The sequence below is a fragment of the Lathamus discolor genome, chromosome 3 (assembly GCF_037157495.1).
Source record: "Lathamus discolor isolate bLatDis1 chromosome 3, bLatDis1.hap1, whole genome shotgun sequence".
Classification (NCBI taxonomy): domain Eukaryota; kingdom Metazoa; phylum Chordata; class Aves; order Psittaciformes; family Psittacidae; genus Lathamus; species Lathamus discolor.
In genome coordinates this window covers 63,114,226-63,133,316 of record NC_088886.1, presented here as the reverse complement: position 1 = coordinate 63,133,316, position 19,091 = coordinate 63,114,226, and the positions used below count along the sequence as shown (strand labels likewise).

The 19,091-nt window shown below is 42.1% G+C and overlaps 1 protein-coding gene across 3 annotated transcripts in view; it reads left to right on the top strand.

Moving 5' to 3' along the window:
• The window catches only part of DPYD (dihydropyrimidine dehydrogenase), a 353,065-nt gene that overhangs the window by 253,901 nt on the left and 80,073 nt on the right, over positions 1–19,091 (top strand). For all 3 annotated transcript variants that reach the window (XM_065675625.1, XM_065675624.1, XM_065675626.1), the window contains 2 exons: positions 9,553–9,673; positions 10,526–10,645. In XM_065675625.1, coding sequence (XP_065531697.1) covers positions 9,553–9,673; positions 10,526–10,645 — 241 coding nt within the window. The remainder of the gene's footprint in view (positions 1–9,552; positions 9,674–10,525; positions 10,646–19,091) is intronic.

Genomic DNA, 19,091 nt, shown 5'->3' with positions numbered 1-19,091 from the left:
GTTGGCCGGAAACAACCAAGATGAAACATTTTGTTCTGTCAGGGGTAAAAAGGCTTTTGTGTTAGTCAACACTTTACATCCCCCAGTGCTGCTGATAATGAAATCTTTCCGTTTCGTCACTCCAAGAAGCTTATAAAATGGAAGTGTGTAGTTTCTTGGAATGTTTAGGCCTAGTTGGTATCAGAACAAGTAATTTGATAATTTGAACTGTCAGTCTGTGCTTCACCCTTTCAGGACAGCTATTATTAACCTTTATTGTCATAAGCAAAGAAAACAGGGGTCGTATCTGACTCTAACGTTGCACTAAAATCAATAGCTGTAAACAGTGATTGCTCCAGTTTGAACTGACCTATCTCAATGAAGCACAGAGAGCTTTCCCTGTCATATAAGGGAACTATAACAATTTAAAAGCATTATAGTTAATTTTCAAAGTAGGAAGTTTTCCGACACTTATGTTCCTTCTGGTTGCTTTGATTAACATTTGAAATTGAAAAGTGCAGAAGCAAACAATGCAAACCAACCAACCAATACCCCAAACAAACCCCAAACATTTGAAATAAGGATAACCGTTGTGTCTCCAAAACAAATTCCATTGGTTTTAGTGCTGAGAATACAAAAAGCTTTTATGCGAGCTGAAAAGGGAGGAGTTGCAAAGCTGAATAAAGACAGCCACGAGCTCCTCCATCCTCACTTGGATCTCAACTTCCTTCTCATTGTTTCTGTAACCCCCAGCACAAATCTGTGTTTGGTACTTTTGTCTCCTGGTCAAAAATCAAAACTCTCAAGCTCGTTTTTGACCTTGTCTTCATGTTGGTGATCATTCAAGCTGTTAGGTACCACATTATCCAAGCAGGGGTGTAGGAGTGCTGGGCTGCTAATAAGGTATCTCCCACACAGCACTTTGATAAATGCATTCTTGAGTTGGGATGTTGACCTGTGTTAATATTGGTAGACAAGATATGTTAAAAAGCTTTGAAGTGGGGGTTTGGGTTGGTTGGTTGGTTGAACGTCCTGTTATTGGGACATTTCTGCGGCTCCAGCAGTGTACTGCAGTAAGGAAATGCTGTAGCAACTTGTTCCCATTTTGTCATTTGGAAGAGGGTGAAGTGATCAAAGGCTATTTCTCAAATGCTTTGAACATCTTTCCAAGGTTCTAATTGTAGAACTGGAGAAGGGAGAAATAGTGATTGTGATACCAAAGGGAGTAAGAAAAAAGAGGGAGATGGGGATCTGCTAAAACTGAAATCTGTTGAAATTCTGATGTTGTCAAAACCTTTAATAAGTCTTTTAAGGTTTCTTTGGTTAAACACTATTCAATTTGAAGTTCTAATTTGTTTTAGATGTACCAGGTTTAGGGGTTTTGGTTTGGTTTGGTTATTTTATTCCAGTTTTCTAGAAGCAGTATCATAGTCTCATGTTGGCTTTGCTTGCTTAAGTGCTGCTATCTCTCCCAGTATAGACAGGAGCTCAGAGCTGTGACTTCTCAACTCAGCCATGACCAAAATCTGAACCCAATGACACACTGGTATCACTGGGAAAAAAGGGAGAATTCCAGTTAGGGTCCCCAGGTGGAACTTGCAGTGACCGCTCTGAAGAGTAGCTAATCAAATGATGACACCATGCTTGCTGCTTTTACTTTACCATAATGAAGCCCTAGCATTCAAGAGTGGAGCTTAGATGGCAGAGGTTGTAGTTCTTCTAACTGAACCACAGAGAAAAGAGTTGAATCAAATCTCTAGGCTCTTACTTTGCTGGTTTTCCCCAAAACATCTTCCAGGCTGCCCAAGGAAGCTGTGGCTGCCCCATCCCTGGCAGTGCTCAAGCCCAAGTTGGACACAGGGGCTTGGAGTGACCTGCTCTAGCGGAAGGTGTCCCTGCCTGTGGCAGGGGTTGGAACTGCATGATTTTAAGGACCTTTCCAACCCAGCCCAGTCTGGGATTCTATGAAATGAGGAGTCGTTGCTTCTTATAAATGTAAGGAGCATATAAGCCTTTGCATGGTCTTCAAGTGGTCATGTTGGGCCTGAGGGAAAGGTGTCTACCAAAACGAATGTAGTCTGTAAGAGCTGATGGGAGTTTTCCATGCCATAGTTCTGCATTTTAATCTGCAGTATCTTGTAAGCAAAAACTAAGCTTTTTTCACTCATAGTACACGCTCATTTATATGAGCTCTATGAAATCTCCTCCATTCAAAAACATTACAGGGTTTTTCCTATTCTAAAGAGAACACTTTAATATAAAGAAATAACATAAATGTCTTCAGTTACCTGGTAGACTTCTTTTAAAAGGTCCTGTGGAAGAAAGGGGCATTTCAGAGTCCCTTAAGAGAGTGGCAAATAAGTATATCCTTGAATTAAACCGGTGAGCAAAAGTCACAATACATATTGTTGCTATGGTAGTGTAGCTGAATGGTAGCTATGTGGGCATGGCTTAATTCTTCTCATGCGAATCTCTGATGATTCAGGAACTCTTCCACAAAAACCTCCAAAACAACCAAACCTACAACCTCTCCTCTTATTGCAAAGACCTTTTGTTTCGAAGTGCAAGTGAATAAAAGCTGAACTGAAGCAAAGCATTTTGATGCTCCCACAACAAGAGATGAAATCATCCATTTAGGGACATCTCTGGACTTTTATCCTGAAGAGGTTTTTACTGCCCTGTTGTACTGAAGATGTCCAATGAGATCTTGAAGTTGTTGTTAGCTTGGTTTGGGGGTTCTTTTTAATCTGCTAGTAGTAAAGGCTTCCACTACCTTCTTATACTTTGGGTCTCATGCTAAAAGGCAATACTGTTGACCAGAAAAGAGCCCTGAATTCACGTGCTGCCATCTCTCAAAGCTTTATTTTGTGGCATTGGTGTCACATCCCATTGTATCCTAGATTCTAGCCAGAAGGATACAAACTCGCATCCAGCAGCTACAGTTTTGGGGGGTTGACCAAGCTGGCTTCTGAAGATTTTTAGCCATTTTCTTAATTTCATCCTAGTATATAGAGATAGTTTCACACACAGCAGTGAAAACTGTTATTCCTGCCTTAGGTTAAACTGCCTCATTTCTTTCTTTCTGACAGCTGCGGTCAATAGATGTTAACCAAAAGCTGTCAAATTTCCTGAGAAATGAGGAAGCATTTTTTCCACTCTGGATGGGAAGCAGAGAGTTGCTCATCTTCTATCCTGGGAAATCCTTCCTTTCATTTGACAGGATTTAAGCAAATTGTTAGCTTTAATTAAGTTTGAAATGGGACAACTGCACAACCCAAACTGCCCTTTTCTGGGTGCGAGAAGACAGTAAAATTAACCATGAGGTTCAGGAACGGTTTCTCTTCTGCTCTAGTGATTGACTGCAGTTCTATATTTAGGTAATGCTGAAATTTGGGCTAGGTTTTGAGAGAGAGAGTTTTATGAAGGCAATGTTGGATGTCTTGGAGGAGGAGGGAGAAAACATAGCTGTGGAAAAGATCAATAATAATACAGGGTGAATGTTAAAAGCAGACGAGGCTCTCAGTGCCATGGGTTAGTGGTGGACTTGGCAATGCTGGGGTAAAGGTTGGACTTGATGAGCCTGAAGGTCTTTTCCAACCTAGTGGATTCTGTGCCATTAATTTGCAAAGCTTAAAGCTGAAATTCCATACTTTCTCTCTTTTTTTTAATTCTGATTTCCTCATGGATTTCGGATTCACGTTTGATCTGGAAGGGAAATACGTGATAGACACATATAAAAACTTAAAAACTTACCAGGCTCAGCCCATCTGTGGGATGTCTGTAAAAGATGCTGATCCAGACCTACATGTTGAGCTGCTGGAGTGGATTAAGTGATGAATCTATAGAAATGATCATTCCTCCTTTTCCAAAACTGCCCCAGTGTGCCCCAGCCCTTCCTGCAAGTGCAGGTTGTGGCAGGTAGTGCTGCTGTAACATTCACAAGGAAAGGGTGGCATGGTCCTGTTGTATGGAGGTTATCTGCAGATGGAGGAAGGTTCTTCTTTCTTGTTTTTCACATGAGGGTGCATTTGAACCTTCGTGGGCGCTCAGACAGCAATTTGACTGAGAACAGTTTTAACTCTTCCCCTGTAGATTATTGAATGAACGAGTAAAGTGATTGTAGGATGTGAAGGAAATTGAAAAGCCAGAGCTTGCAAATTCTCACTTAGAAAGTTTTTCTTAGGCTGCATCTTCCCTGAAGACAAAAGCACTCCCTCCTTTTCCCACAGCTATCCATGTGAGCTTGGAAAATGGATCTACTGTGCTGAGTGAGGAAGTTCACTGGAGATCCCTCCAATGCTAATAGATGTTAGAGGGCTACAAGATATATTTCCTGAAGAGCCAGTATAGAAAGAAGTTCTGTCACCAGAAGAACGTACCAATGAGGGACTCTTGGTGCCACTTGCCTATTAACCATATATAACAAATTCCGTGTCAGCTTCATCTGTATTCAATTAATATAAAGATAAGTCCTGTAACTTAGAAGCAGCATTTAAAATTGCAAACACATTGACATAGTGCATGATTTAGCCATGAAGTTCAGTTGCAAGAGATAGTTCTGTGGCCATGAAGGATTTATGAGGAAGATGAGACTTACGCTTGCATTAAATCAAGTGTTCTAATTCCTGAATCTTTGTTGTTTAGGTCATTGTAGTCAGTGATAGCTGAGATTTAAGAACTTCACATGCAAGGTCCTAATGTATCTTGCAACATTCTCTGTTCCAGCTAGTCAGGAGAATGGACTTGCACAAATCACCAGCATAATAACTGCTGTAGTCCTATGTAAGAAAACCTTCATATATATATGTAAAATCATTCATATATATATATGTAAAATCAGGATTCAATCTGAGAAGAGTTGTATTTCTATACTTTCTGCAACTGCAAAGATCCTTACTTTGTTCTTAGTGAGACAGAGCTGCCACCGTGATAGTAATTAGGGGATGGACTGAAGATTGCATGGTATTGTCCATATTCTGTAGCATGAATTAGACTGGATCAGCTCGGCTGCTCTACTGAGTGGGCACCTTCCTTCTGAAGTTCTTGGGGAAAACTCTGTCACAGGTTTATTTTTATGGCATCTTTCAGATTGACATTTGTATTCTTTATATATGCACACATGCATATGTACATTCACTCACACATCTGTGCTTCCCACGGACTGTTTGCATAGTTCACAAAAGCATGTTCTTGACCCTAAAGCAGTTGTATTTCTCTCTGTTGCATTATTCAGATACTCTGAAAAACTGATTAGATTCAAATATTAGGAACATTTCTTTTGTGCGTGTAGAAAGTATCACACGGTTTAAGGTATTCTGAAGGATCAAGGGCAATCTTCTACCAAACCTCTTCTGAGGTTTCTTCTGTATGTACTTAGTAAAAGCTGGGCACCGAAGCAAGGTGAGTTTGAAGAGGTGCACCTCAGTCTGCCTCTCCTCTTTCCCATTTACTAAGCAGCTGTAATAGTACTTCCCTGCCTCTGAGAGGTGTTGTGGATACAGTGTAAAGATCGTGCAGTAGCAGCATAGTGTAAAAACGAGGATTCTGCAAGAGCACTGAAAACAGGGTGCAATAAAGACTTCCAGAAACCCACAGTCAGACATTTCTGTGGTAATCTCGTCATGATTTTATTTCTTTCCATGAAATACAAGGAGAGGTGACCTACTCTACGCTCAGCGTCTTCACACTCCTTTTTAAACAAGCAAGGATGTATGTGCCTTGGGGGTGATAGGACGTGGGATTCATCTCATTACCAGTGCCAAATGCAATCAGTAGACAACTTGCTGCTTTAATTTCTGAGGACTTACAGTTATGGTTGTACTTAAGCCTATCGTGAGCATTTAGGGGGAAAAAAAAAAGGTGAGTAGTTGTTTTTCCTCTAGTATATCCACCCATTGGCAATGACTGGTTAGGATTAAAAGTTCCATCTAGCCCAAGGCTATAATGAATATTCAGGCAAAATGATTCTGTACAGCTGCTTTAGGGAAGTATAAAGACAACGCCTTTACCACTCAAATCCCCTGTGCCTTTGGAATAAACAAGCAATATTTGATTAAGGACAGGAAGACGGAAGACACACTTCTGTACATCTCATACCAAAAGAGACTTTATATGGTATTAAATTGCCAACAGATTCCTGGAGGTACCGTGCATGAATCAGCGTTACGTTTTGGCCGATGGTCGTTTGACCAAGCTCTCATTGAAATACTGTTTGTTTAAAAGAAAATGATAGCAAGACTAGAGCAGATAAATGAATTGTGTCCCCAGCTGAGGCTACAGCCCACTGAAACACTGTTCGTTCTTCTGGATTGACCCACAGAGCAAAATCATGCTAAACATGCATTGCACTGTATCATCATTAATGAGGGAACCAACAAACCTGCTTAGGGGTAATAGAAGAAGATAATTTCTAGCAACAAAAGCAATAAAATCCTGTACTACGTGAAGCAGAAGAATATTTTAGTTTGTTGGTTTAGTTACACCTAATAACATTTTACATAGCAAGCCATTTAGAAAATGTTTCTTAACTATGCAGGCTTTATCAAGCATTTTATCAATGATAAAAGCCACAGGCACTTTCATAAAGTTGGATTGTGGTAAAAAGAAGAGATTTATGTTGTATTAGCAGTGATAGGTTTTGTTTCTAGCGTGATTTACTGGCCTCAAGGTTCATTCTTTTACAAGTAACATGCTCATCCTTGAATGTTGTATAAATCTAATCTCTGCTTAGAATCAGTCAATGCAATTTGGAAATTGGGGTCAATCTTTCAGAAGGCCAAGTAGATGTAAAGCCTTGAATCAGCAAAATTAATAAGGCATAATGAATCATTGAATCCCAGACCGGTTTGTGTTGGAAGGGACCTTAAAGCTCATCCAGCTCCAACCCCTGCCATGGGCAGGGACACCTCACACCAGAGCAGGTTGCTCCAAGCCCCTGTGTCCAACCTGGCCTTGAACACTGCCAGGGATGGGGCAGCCACAGCTTCTCTGGGCACCCTGTGCCAGCGCCTCAGCACCCTCACAGGGAAGAGCTTCTGCCTTAGATCTAACCTGAACTTCCCCTGTTTCAGTGTGAACCCATCACCCCTTGTCCTATCACTGCAGTCCCTGATGAAGAGTCCCTCTCCAGCACCTGATGCCTTATAATGCATTTTTCCAAGTCCTCAGTGCAAATAGAAAATTATGACTTTTTCTGAAGGAATTAATGGGGTTTTCTTGATGATTTAAAGAATAAAGGGTGATGTTACAGGTAAAACTAGGTGGGGATATATTCCTCTTTGTGAATCTTTTAATTGCCTGTGAGGTGGCACAAGGGTAACCAGTATTCTTTTAAAGGTATCTAGCATTATCTTTATATGATATTTATTTAATGAGCAAAAATTAGACAAAGGATTGGGGGGGGGGGGGAATCAGCTTTAGAAATGCCTGTTTTATTCCAAAATTGTCAGATTTAATGGAATTTCTCAATTTTTTATATACTATTCAACACCTTTCCCATTGCTCTCAGTGACTCTGCAGCAAAGCACTGTGTTAACTTCTGTTCATTTTTCCCTTTTTCCTCACAAAACCTCGTTTTTCTTGGGGCTATGAAGTGAAGGAAAATCAAAGATTTCACCTCCCTCGGTTGAGTTTTCCAGTTATTTTCCGATGAATTTACCTGTGGTTTTATGGGTACTAAATCCGGGCAGGTTTCCAAGGCTAATACAAGCAAGCCTTACAAAAGGTCTTTGTCTAAGCATGTGCCAAGTTATCAGATAGTTAATCTGTTTAGTAGCTTGAGAAATTGAAGACCCTTTCATTGCATTTGTTGCATTAATCTGGGTGTGGGAGAAGCAGAATCCATGGAAAATTTGGGTCTTTACTTAAAAAAGCTCAAATTATTAAGTCGGGCAAACTCATTAGGATGGGAATTGGGTTTGTGCGAAGGAAAGAGCTCTTCCCAATAAGTTACTCAACATGGATTAAACTAATTGTATTATTTGTAAGTGTAAGTGTGTGTGATTTCTATGGCAGCACTCTTAGCTCGCTGAAGTCAGCGTAATGAGTTATGTGGTGCCAGCCTCCTGAACGGTAGCACAAGGATTCCTGAGAATCATTAACATAAAGGATACACAATTCATGTCTCATTTCTGCATGGGGCCTCAAGGAAATTCAGAACAGAAATGAAAGTCAAAAGATACGGCTACTCTCGTCCTGCCAGTGCGGCGCTCATCCATATTTCATGGGTGCTGCATGGGCGGCGAGGTCACTGTCTTTATTGGAATGGCACAGCTAAGTCTCAGGGTTTTACTATTCATGTCAAGCACTGTGTGCTCTCGAGGAACACAGCTGGGGAGGGGGGGGGGAGGAATTTGTTGTGCTTAACCAGTGGTGTAAAAAGAAAACACAACAAGGGGTTATTTCCTGTGTTTCCACTGGATTTCTTGAAACTTCGTTTAGGCTCATCCCATTCTCAGTCATGACGTAGCAACACAGCTCTATGAGGTTTTACACTATCCAGTTGTTCTGATGAGATGGACTTCTGGAGAGATTCAGTAAATGTAAATATCTGCTGTGTTCACTTTTGTTCATTTTCCCTATTTTGTTCATTTTCTCTATTCCCTCTTATTTTTTCCTCAGAATAGTAAGTGAAGGAAAATCACTTCATGACCGGGAAGTGATTTTCCCACTGCAGTACCAGTGCTGTGGTACCAATTTGCCTACCCAGTGGTTACACTTGTACTGACTCTTGTAATAGCACCATTCAGTTCTTAACCGCGTCACATCTACGTGCATCACTATCGCAGGTTTTAAGGTATTTGTTGAAGAGCATTATCAGTACCAAACAGAAAAAACAACAACCCATACCCTGAAAGTTATATTGAAAAACAACCACTATATGTGCCAGAGGCAGAACGTTAGTTCCGCTGAGCTGTTTGCAATGGAAAGGATAGTTGATTACTGTCTACATGAGATGTATTCCATAAGGGAAGTAGATGCCTGAAAATCAGGAAAAGCCAACACTTGATTTGATTTCTGGCTTTAGCAGAGATGATTTCGATCTTTCATTTACACTGTGGTCATCCCAAGCTGTTCTCTTAAGTCAGAGGAGAGTTCAGAAATGCTGAATTGCATTCTGATAGCCCTGCAAGCTTGCCTCATCCTTGCTGTTCTGATCAAGGCGTGAGCAGCCAATGCTTCGGTTTCACATTATTTGATAGGGTTCTGATTATGTTCAATATATGTTATATAGACTCAGTCATTACAGCTGAAAAGCGATGGGTAAAGAAAATTTCTGTCATCCAAAAGAATCTTTTCCCCTCTGTGGGAAGGGAACATTTTGTGACATCTCTGTCTTTTTTGGGGAAAAAAGAAGCTAATTTTCCTTTTTGTGTGATCTGACCTTTCTGCAGTGGTTTTGCGGTTCCTCGATATGTCTGAAATAAGTTAACTAATGAGATGAGGTTGAGCCCTGGTGTGTAATTTCACGAAATCACCGCATAGCCATTTACAGCAAAGTTTTCTATTTCCTTGATCTGTCTTTTGTTCTTTACTTTTAATTATGTCCTATATTTATCTGACCTATTTGAATAGGATCCAGAGCTGGTACGGAACATCTGTCGCTGGGTTAGACAAGCTGTTGAGATTCCTTTCTTTGCCAAGCTGACCCCAAATGTCACTGATATTGTGAATATTGCGATGGCCGCGCAGGAAGGTAACTGACTCCAGTGCACAAGCTGTGCAGATTTACTCATTTGCTGGATGGGGTAAGACAAGGCAGTGGCTGGAATAACAACAAACAGCACCAGAAACTAATGTGAAGAGAGTTTGAGGTGTTTAGAATCAGCACAGTGATCAAAGGCTTTGTAATTGTGTCCATGCTTCTAGAAGGTAGCAATATATGGCAAGAACTGTATTAGAAAATAAGTTAGGCATGCTTATGTGTGTATGTTTATCTGCACACTCCTATTATAGTTTTACGTTTACCATATCACTGTAAATTCCCCTGTTCCTCCATTTAATAGTAAAAATGGTGTGTCTGTCCTGAGGCAACAGAAATACACCATTTGAAGGTATGTGGTTTGGGTTTTTGCCTTAGAGCTTAAAGTACAGCATGTCAGGAAGTGAAGTTTGCAAGCAGGAATCTATCACTTTGAACTGTGGTCCTCGTTTCTCTGTCGCATCGCTCATCTTGCTCCTCACAAGGTTGGAGGAGGTGACCTCTGTGCTGGGGCACCTCCAAGGATCAACCAACCACTCTGGCAGGTTCTTTCCCACACACCCGCAGGGCAGAGATCTGCCTGTCAGCCGCAGCCTTTCCCACGTGCTGTCTTATATCCCTTACGGCTTTTGCAGCCTGTCTTGAAGCTCGTGTTAAGTTTAGCAGCCCAGAATTGGTCCTAAAGACCCTTCTGTGCATCCCCGTACGGTTTGTTGCTTTCTGTCTTCAGCTGTTTGTTTGAATTTCTCGTTATTTCACACTTTCGCAGTTTTCCCGTTGTATTTTTGCCTCTCCTGTCCTTACACACATGATTTAACAAAAAGCGACTGACCTTTTCTTTCGCAGGTGGCGCAGATGGTGTTACAGCCACCAACACTGTGTCGGGACTGATGGGACTGAAAGCAGACAGCACACCTTGGCCAGCAGTCGGTGGAGGCCTGAGGACCACATATGGTGGCGTGTCAGGTAGGTGTTGCCCTTTTTGATGCATGCTGCTTCCTTGGAGGCTTTCAAAACATCAGGAGGTCCTTGTAGTGGGCTAGAATATCATGTCTGCAGTCACACCGAGTCCTTAAAGCTCACTGCTGGTCAATGTTTCAAAGCCATGACAGATGGAACAGATTAAGTGTGAAGGCTCTTGGGTTGCCCTTTCCTTAATGGTGAAGTGCTGCATCAGAATCCTGTGATGGGGTCGCTGGAGAGGGAAGGAAATCTCTTCTCTGGTGACCCTGGCTTTTCCTCAGATTTTTCATTCTGTCACAATTGTCAGGCCCCACGTTAGACAGAGGCTAATGAAAGGGCATCGCAGGGGGAAATATCAACAACCCAAATGCAGTGTATGTTTCACAGCCTCCCTCCTTCCCACCTCTGCCAAGGAGGTTATTTCCTCCTCTTCCCATGGGGCTAAAAATGATAGAGTGTATTAGGCAAACATATGCATATTTTGTAGCCTGTTTCTTGTAACACACAAGAAGAGCTCGTGTAGGACGCATTTCCAAGTCCAGCTTCACAGCTTCATTTTCAAACCAGCAGCAAAACTTACGCACTGCAGTTCAGCGCGTGCGCACACTAATGTATTAATCTATTGACCCTGTGCACTCTGTTGCTGTGACAACATGAACTTGGCCCTGCAAAGACAATACTGTGAGCTTCTTGACTTGACTGGTATGGAGATTAGTCTCCTTGGTGATAGAGGTAGCAGTAAATATACATAACAGAAGTAATAGCATCCCCCTGATTGAGTCAAACACTATTTCATCGGACAGGCCTCCTACCTCTCCCCAAAAAACATAATGAGAAGAGACCAGACAGGCAAAAACTGCTGTATGTTTTGTGACTGGTGTTATCCTCAGAGAGCGGGAAGAAATGCAGCAAAAGAGAACTTTTAAACAAACTTTAATTCAGACGAGTGTATTCAGCGGAAAATTGCCTCATTGCCTTAGATAACTACATGGAATTTGGGATTTTTTCAAGGAGGCTGAAAAGGAAGAAGGAGATAACGATCATTATGCCTATTGCACGGTGATTATTTCACAGTGACACTCCAGTAAGATGTTATAGCTTCATATTATGCAAAATGTGAGGAAGAGGGGAACAAGAGGAGAACAGCTACAGCCCATTTCAATTTCTCTAGCCTGCCATGTTGACAGGCAAAGAATAAAGCAGGTCACAGTGGGGGCTGTGCATTAAAAATTAATAACACAACTATTGCAGTAGTATTTTATATAAGTAACACCATTCACATTGCCTCATTGAAGTTGCAATTCCTGAATAGGCCTTCCTGCCATAAGTCTGTCTAATAAAATCTATCTAATGACTGCATTAGGAAAAGTGTCTCTTATGTCACAAAGCTGACGCGTGGATGTAGTGGAGATTGCAGTGGCACCTGGATGCTTGGCTGTAACGGAGGGGGCACCAGTATTTCTGGAGTTTATAGTCTGTTATAAGTGGGACTTGAGGAAAAGTTCTTTATTTGGTATTTATATGGATGTAGTATCAAAATATATTTTTAGTGACATGGTTTAATGGTGGACTTGGCAGTGCTGGGGTAAAGGTTGGACTTGATGATCTTAAAGGTATTTTCCTGTGCAATTGATCCTATGATCCATCAGAGGAGACAGACAATGTCATTTTTGGATACGCCATTGGCCATGATGCAAATCTGGTTCTTTAAAATACATGAAAACCACTGGGAGTCAATATGTGGCCAATAACATCAATAGGCTCTGCAGTACATCACAGTGCTTTCTCCTTGGCCATCGGGGTTATAGCAGTATACAGATTAATGCAAGCAGGAGAGCAATTTCAACTGAAGAGAGCTAGCATGCTTACAAGCAGACCATCTTGTCATGTCAGAGCGAGGGGCAGGGCGACCACATTCTGAGGTCTGGTCTGGCCATGCCAGTGCTGAGATGTGTGGCCTGCAGCCAGACACTTGACCTTTCCGTGCTTTGTTCCTCCTGTCTGTGAAATGGCAGTCACACCACGTCAGTGCCTACAGGCTGTGCTGGGAAGTGCTCTGCAGTCCCAGCAGGAAAGTTGCTTCCTAGTGTCAAGTATTGGTTTTCTGTTTTCATGTGCTTCAATGTCTCGTTTCTGGTTTATTACCTGATGGAGTCAGGAAGTTTTTGTTGTTTCTTCAACTAATTCCTCTCAAGAGAGAATTAATCTTTTAAGTGAAAGGCAGTGCTATTGTAAAAGCAGTAAGCCTGGTCCATTTTCCATGTGTTTTACCAGAGCACAGCTGGTTTATCATGTTCTCTAGTGCACAGACCTAGAGCAGATAGAGCGCATTGCCAAGCTGTATCTCAAATGCTGGACTTTTTCCAGTTGCACAGATTTCAGTTCTTTTCTGGACTAGAAATGAGGCTGGCTTGGCTCAGAGGTGCAGGAAGAGTCTGTGTCCCACAGGGTGCAGTGATCCTGGTGGTGTATCGCCAATGGTCACCAGCCCCATGGAGGCTTCAGCACAGAGTCCCTGTGGTCAGGGGTGCTGGTGAGGTCTGAAATGTAGCTGTGCTCGGAGCTGCTGACCCTCAGTATCACCCAGCCAATGAGGAATTGCTCACAGTTTATGGAGTACTGGAATAAACTGGATTTTAGGTCAGTCTGGGCTTGCTTAGCTTCCCTTTACACATAAATCACAGGAAGCTTTCCCAACCTCCAGCAGCACTGCCTGCTAGTTATAGGGGTTGCTGCATCTGAAAGCATGCTTTTGCTGCAGAACCTCCAGTGCTCAGGGTCCATCAGCAGGGATGCAGCCTCCCTTGATGCCACGTAGAGAAACATGCCCTGTCCTCTGTGTTCTCTGTTTCCATTCACTCCCTTGGGAGCTGAAGGAGGGACACAGTGTGTGAGAAGGAGGCAGGCAGGATGCAGCTCAAAATGCACAAGTCAGCGCCCCAAAATAAAGCTGCAGGCCAGCCTTTGTCTGCCACGATCTGATTATTCAAATACATCATATATAACTTCCCCTTGGCCTCTTCTTCCCTCTTCTTCTCATCTACCTCATGTGGAAGCAGCTGTATACAGGAGGACTGTCCTTCATTATTCCAGAGATACGGAAAAGGGAATTTCTTTTCAATTCCTAAGTGATGGTTTCCTATGGTTTGTGCAACATCCATACAAATAACAAGAAAGAATAGTTGAACATCACTGCCAGACCCTGCCATGTTTTGAGGACATGTTTAAAACCAGAGACACTTAATGAGGTTACTTGAAAACCCTCATTTAGCTTTGAGTTGTCCCAGTCAGTGTTTTCTTCCTGTTTTGATGTAATTTGATCAGCTGAAAATGGCTAAGCTGTAAGAGGCATCGCTTTTTCTTCCTTCCTCCCCGCTGTGCTGTTGGGTGGGTTTGACAGGGAGGGATCCCAGTATCCCAGGTGGATGTTTGCCTAGCAGGCTGTAGGATTAGGCTCTCTTTTCTCTACTTCCCTGGGAGTACTGAATGATAGATGCAAAGTGGAACAGCTCTCACAGGATGCGCACTTGCTGACCTGCACATGAGCCTGACTTGGGAGAGCCAGGTTTAAATCCCAGGTGTGAGCATGGATTCCAAGTTTGCCCTCCAACTATTGACACGGTGAAATCGGCCAGGGGTTTCTTTTCCCGTCCTGCCTCTATCCTGGCTCCAAAAACCCCCACAAGATTTGCAGGAAAGATTTCACTTGAATTTTGACAAATGGTTGTTTTCTAAAGAAAAACCATTTCTAATTGGCACTACAGAGCCTCAGCTGAGCCCAAGGGCTATTGTAGCCCTATGTGGCCCTGTTATGTGAAGAGGACCTGTGCTTAGAGGATTCCAGTCTTCATCCATTTTCATAAGGTTCTAGGAACTGCCTGTTCCTCAAAAAGTGGGAATGAAGCCTCCAAAATTTGGTATGGGAAGTCAGCCCTTACGGTGGAAGAAAACTACTAAAATGAGGCTATGGCTCCCCAACGTGTGTAGCTATCGTGTGTTGACAGGATTAGAGACACAGTTTGATTTCCATTAAAAGGAGCTTTTAGAATTGATCCGACAGTATTTCAGGTTCGACATGGGATTTTACCCCAAGTTCTTCCTATATGCATGCAATGAAATGAATGACTGTTTAATATTATGAAATATTGCTTCTTAAAACAAAGCTAATGCTGGGGGTTTATCCCTATGAAGAATAGTGACCTCTGGCTCTCTTTTAGTCTGTGTAAGTCTAAATTACTTTATAGAAGTATAAATTATTCTATACCTATTAGAATTAAGATGCCAGGTTCCCCAGAGGAATGGTACTGTACTGTCAGCAGCTACATGCTTTCCTGAGATCTCTTTCCTTTAAATGTCTTTTAGAACTGAAAACCAAAAGTTTTTCCATAAGCTTTCACCCTGTGCTTCCATATTCCAGATGTGTTTTATAAAACACATCGCATTGCAGCACAATAGGGTATCTGTTGCAGGCAAAATAGAGCAGCGCTGCTCTTTGAATTTCCATGGGGCCTTTTTTTCTTTGTCATCTGTTTGTTTCTCTGGTTTTGTCTGGAAGCCAGATCCTTAGGGGATACATTTATAAATCCGTACGCTGGACTTAGCAAAAAACTTGGGTTAAAAGCAAATCTCTCCATGGTGCACTCGCTGTGGATCCTTCTAATGCAAAACTATTGCAGTATTTTACAGTAGTAGCTCGAACACCTCATGTCAATGTGCTGTTATTGCTTTGTCCAGGTAGTCCATCCTGCGGTACTTTTGGCATTATTTGCACAGAATAGGTGGTACATAGCTTTGTATGGTTTTCAGAGCAAGAGGGATTCAGAAAGTTGTGCGTTCTAACTTCGTAGCGGACCACGAGGGATGTCAGCATGAATATTCCTAGATAGCAGGTTCAGTCATTAAATGTGGGGACGTATAATTGTTGCAGTTAATTTGAGTTACTTTTGAGGTAAGTTAGTGGAGCTGTCTGGTTTTTAAAGAAAGAACACCATCCAACAGCAATCATGACCTTTAAGGGGCTGCTTTGCAGGTGTTACTTCATTACATTCAAATATACACATTCTATGAATAATGGACATTATTAATAGGGGTGTATATTCTAATCTGAAATGTATGAATTACATTGGAAGAGGCAAAGTTGAGCTTCTAATAATAAGGGCTGCCTTTGAATGTTATGACACATCATTAAAAGGGGGGACGGGGGGGGGGAATAACCCCCAAGAGGATTCACTTTACTAACCCCAGTTCTTTCAGTGGAGTTTGGTCAAGAGAAATGAATGAAAAGCTGCCTAGCACTGGCAACAAAACAAAATGTATGTGTGTATAGGCACTTCTGTTTAATAGAAATATTTACTGAGAGTTAAAGGCTATTTGCATTAAGATATAGTTATAAAACAGTGTGGAGAGGAGTGAAATAAAATCTATATGCCATAGTGTGATTTTAATTTTGCTTTATTATTGCTGTTAAGTGTAGCTCAGCCACTAAAAGCCCTTATTTGCATTTATTATGTCCGATTCACAAAGAGTCCTCTGTTTTCCACCGTGTCCTTGCGGCGGTGATTTCTTTTAGTGCTCCGCCGTCACTGGTCTGTGTAGGAGAGATCAAAGCCCTAATAATAGATTTCTGACAGGGAGCTCGCCTGCTACCTGCCCTACACAAATCCTCACTGTTCATGTTTGCTTCATGGCAACAAAGCAGACAGAAGGAAAATGCCAAGCACTGAGTTTGAGGTACAGCCCTGCCATAGCTTGACATTTCAGCAGAGCAGCAGTTTATGAGATGCATAATTTTTCATCTGGGACTCAGCTGCCATTTTCATAGGAGCTTGCGGCTCATCGACTGCCTGGAAGCAGGGCAAAGGTTTACAGCATAGATCAAGGTCCGCATCCTTCCCATCACTGTTTAAACCCAAGTATTATTCTTCAGATTAAGGTCTGAGAAATAAGCAGATTTTTTTTTACCCCACTTTTCGTATTTTTTGGAGCCAATTTCTGTCCCCCAACGAAAACACTTTTAGCTCAGGAAGCATTTGTAGTAGATTCAGAATGATGAGTATCGATTCCATTCACCCAAAGATGAAACAAATCCTGGGACAAGAATGAAGCGCGAGTCCTTCCACGCAGCGTTGGAACAAAGCCGTGGTTTTCTCCTCCTCTCACTTCGCAAAAAAGAGCTCATTCCAAGCTGGAAATGAATGGAAAGTCTTTGCTCCCGACGTGTAATTGGGTTGTGTTTTAGTATTGTTAGAGATTGCATTTGAATTCTCACGTCCGTGCGCATGTACGCAGGAAGCGAATGTGGAGTAGGTCCGTGCGAGTGTTTAATTTGGAGTTACACATCTCCGTGAGCTCCAGTGACAGTTCACCATGTCACAGCCTCGCATGGAACAATGGTACAGTGCGTTGGATTAATTAAAGAAGCCTTGCAGAGAACTGAATCCTCAGTATGTCAAGATTTCAATTTTATGTTAAATATTTTCTAAAGGCCAGACCCTTAAATCTCAGGGGCTGTACCAAGCAGTGAGCTGTGAATTTAACCATAGGCTAACTGCTAATGATAAGGAAAAGAGTCCAAGTTGAGGCAGCTGTAATACAGTCATTGGATTAGGCTATCAATCACTCGGTTCCCTGAGGAACAGGCAAAGACGACAAAACAGTGAAAAGGGAAATTAGGAAGGGAGGGCATGACTAGAATGAGATTCTTCACCAAATGTATCTGTTAGTTGGCTGAATCCCCCAAGCATCAGATAGAAATGGCCAGCATTGCTCTCAGACTAAAAGCCAAGTGTTTGTTCCAAACTCCTAGAAAACCATCAAATCGTCATTAACTGTTGCTGGTCTGGGCAGGGTTTTAGAAATGCAGTCACGATCTTCTCCTGTTTTAATAGCCTGTAATTAGATTAATCTCTAAACCACTGTTGTTGAACACTCTGGATTTACTGTTTGCATCAAAGCTCATATAGAATATGTCCAATTGAAATAATTAATTTTCCAGATGAGTGGGTTTTCTTAATAAACAGATAGCTGTTAAGCTATTGAGTCTTACTGATGGCTGCTAAAGGCAAATGGCAGAGGGCGATACAGATAAAATCGTAAGTTCTACTCGGACATGATATGGGAAGAAATAAGAGAGAATGACTGCGGCCGAGCTTGCCCAAGCATGGGTGAAAGAATGTGCAGTTTTAATCTGGGTGCAGGTAAGGAAAATGGGAAGCAAGTTCATATAGTGGTATGGATTAACATGATAAAGTAAAAAGGGCTGTTATGGTTAGTGACTCGGAGACACAGTCTGGTTAACAAAGAATGGAAGTGAACATAGAGAGCAAAAGAGGTGTCAAAGCATTTTAAAGCAGGGGCTTGTATTTAAACTTGGTTACAGTAGTGGGTAGAGTGAATGTACCACATGCAAACTATAACTGTGTTGTGTTTTGGAGATCATTGTGTTGAAAACGATACTTCTCTCATAAAAACTTATTACCATTGATTTTGGAGGTGATTTAAACATAGCCACAGTAAGTATCTTATGAATTATTTATCTGAAAAATACCTGGTATTTAAGTAAGACTCAGCACTTTTCCTTGTTGAACCTCATCCCTTTGGCCACAGCCCTTGGATCCAGCCTGCCCAGATCCCTCTGCAGAGCTTCCTGCCCTCCAGCAGATCAACGCTCCCACCCAACTTGGGGTCATCTGCAGAGTTACTGGCGGTGCCCTCGATCCCCTCATCCAGGTCATCAATGAAGACATTAAACAATACCGATCCAATATTGAGCCCTGAGGAACACAACTAGTGACCGGTCACCAACTACATGAGACGCTGTTACAGTGTATGTGCGTGATGTATTCAAACTTCCATTATGGAAGTTTAGGGAGCTTCAGTACAGGAGGCAGAGGAAAGACCTGACAGAGGCAGTAGGGTCCAAATTCACATGAATACCTGTCAGTGTTGCAAGCTCCCTGCTGTTGATTGTGCATGGCCCATCATTTTCTTTTCTGCTGACTTGTTATTCAGCACCTGAACCAGCAGCAGGGTTTGTGGTACAGGTGGTACTTGAGAGTGATCAATGAGGCAACTGTCTTCTGTGGAAATTACCAACTGTAGCTGTCAGTCACAGAGCAGAAATCCTCATTGTAATTCCCCAAAAACCCAGGAATCGGGCAGAGTTTGTAAACAATTCTGATTAACAGTTGTATCAGCAGAGGTTAAAACCCCAGAGTACTGACCTGGTGTGTTTTAAGCATGCTCTTTTCTATATCTTACTATGCATATTGATGTGCTCTAGTCACCAAGTGGCATATACTGGTTGTAGAGCCCATCTGTATTCACTGGAAGACATATTCTCATCCTACCTGAAGAGTAAACATGATTTCATCGGGGACTGTAGCGATAGGACAAGGGGTGATGGGTTCACACTGAAACAGGGGAAGTTCAGGTTAGATCTAAGGCAGAA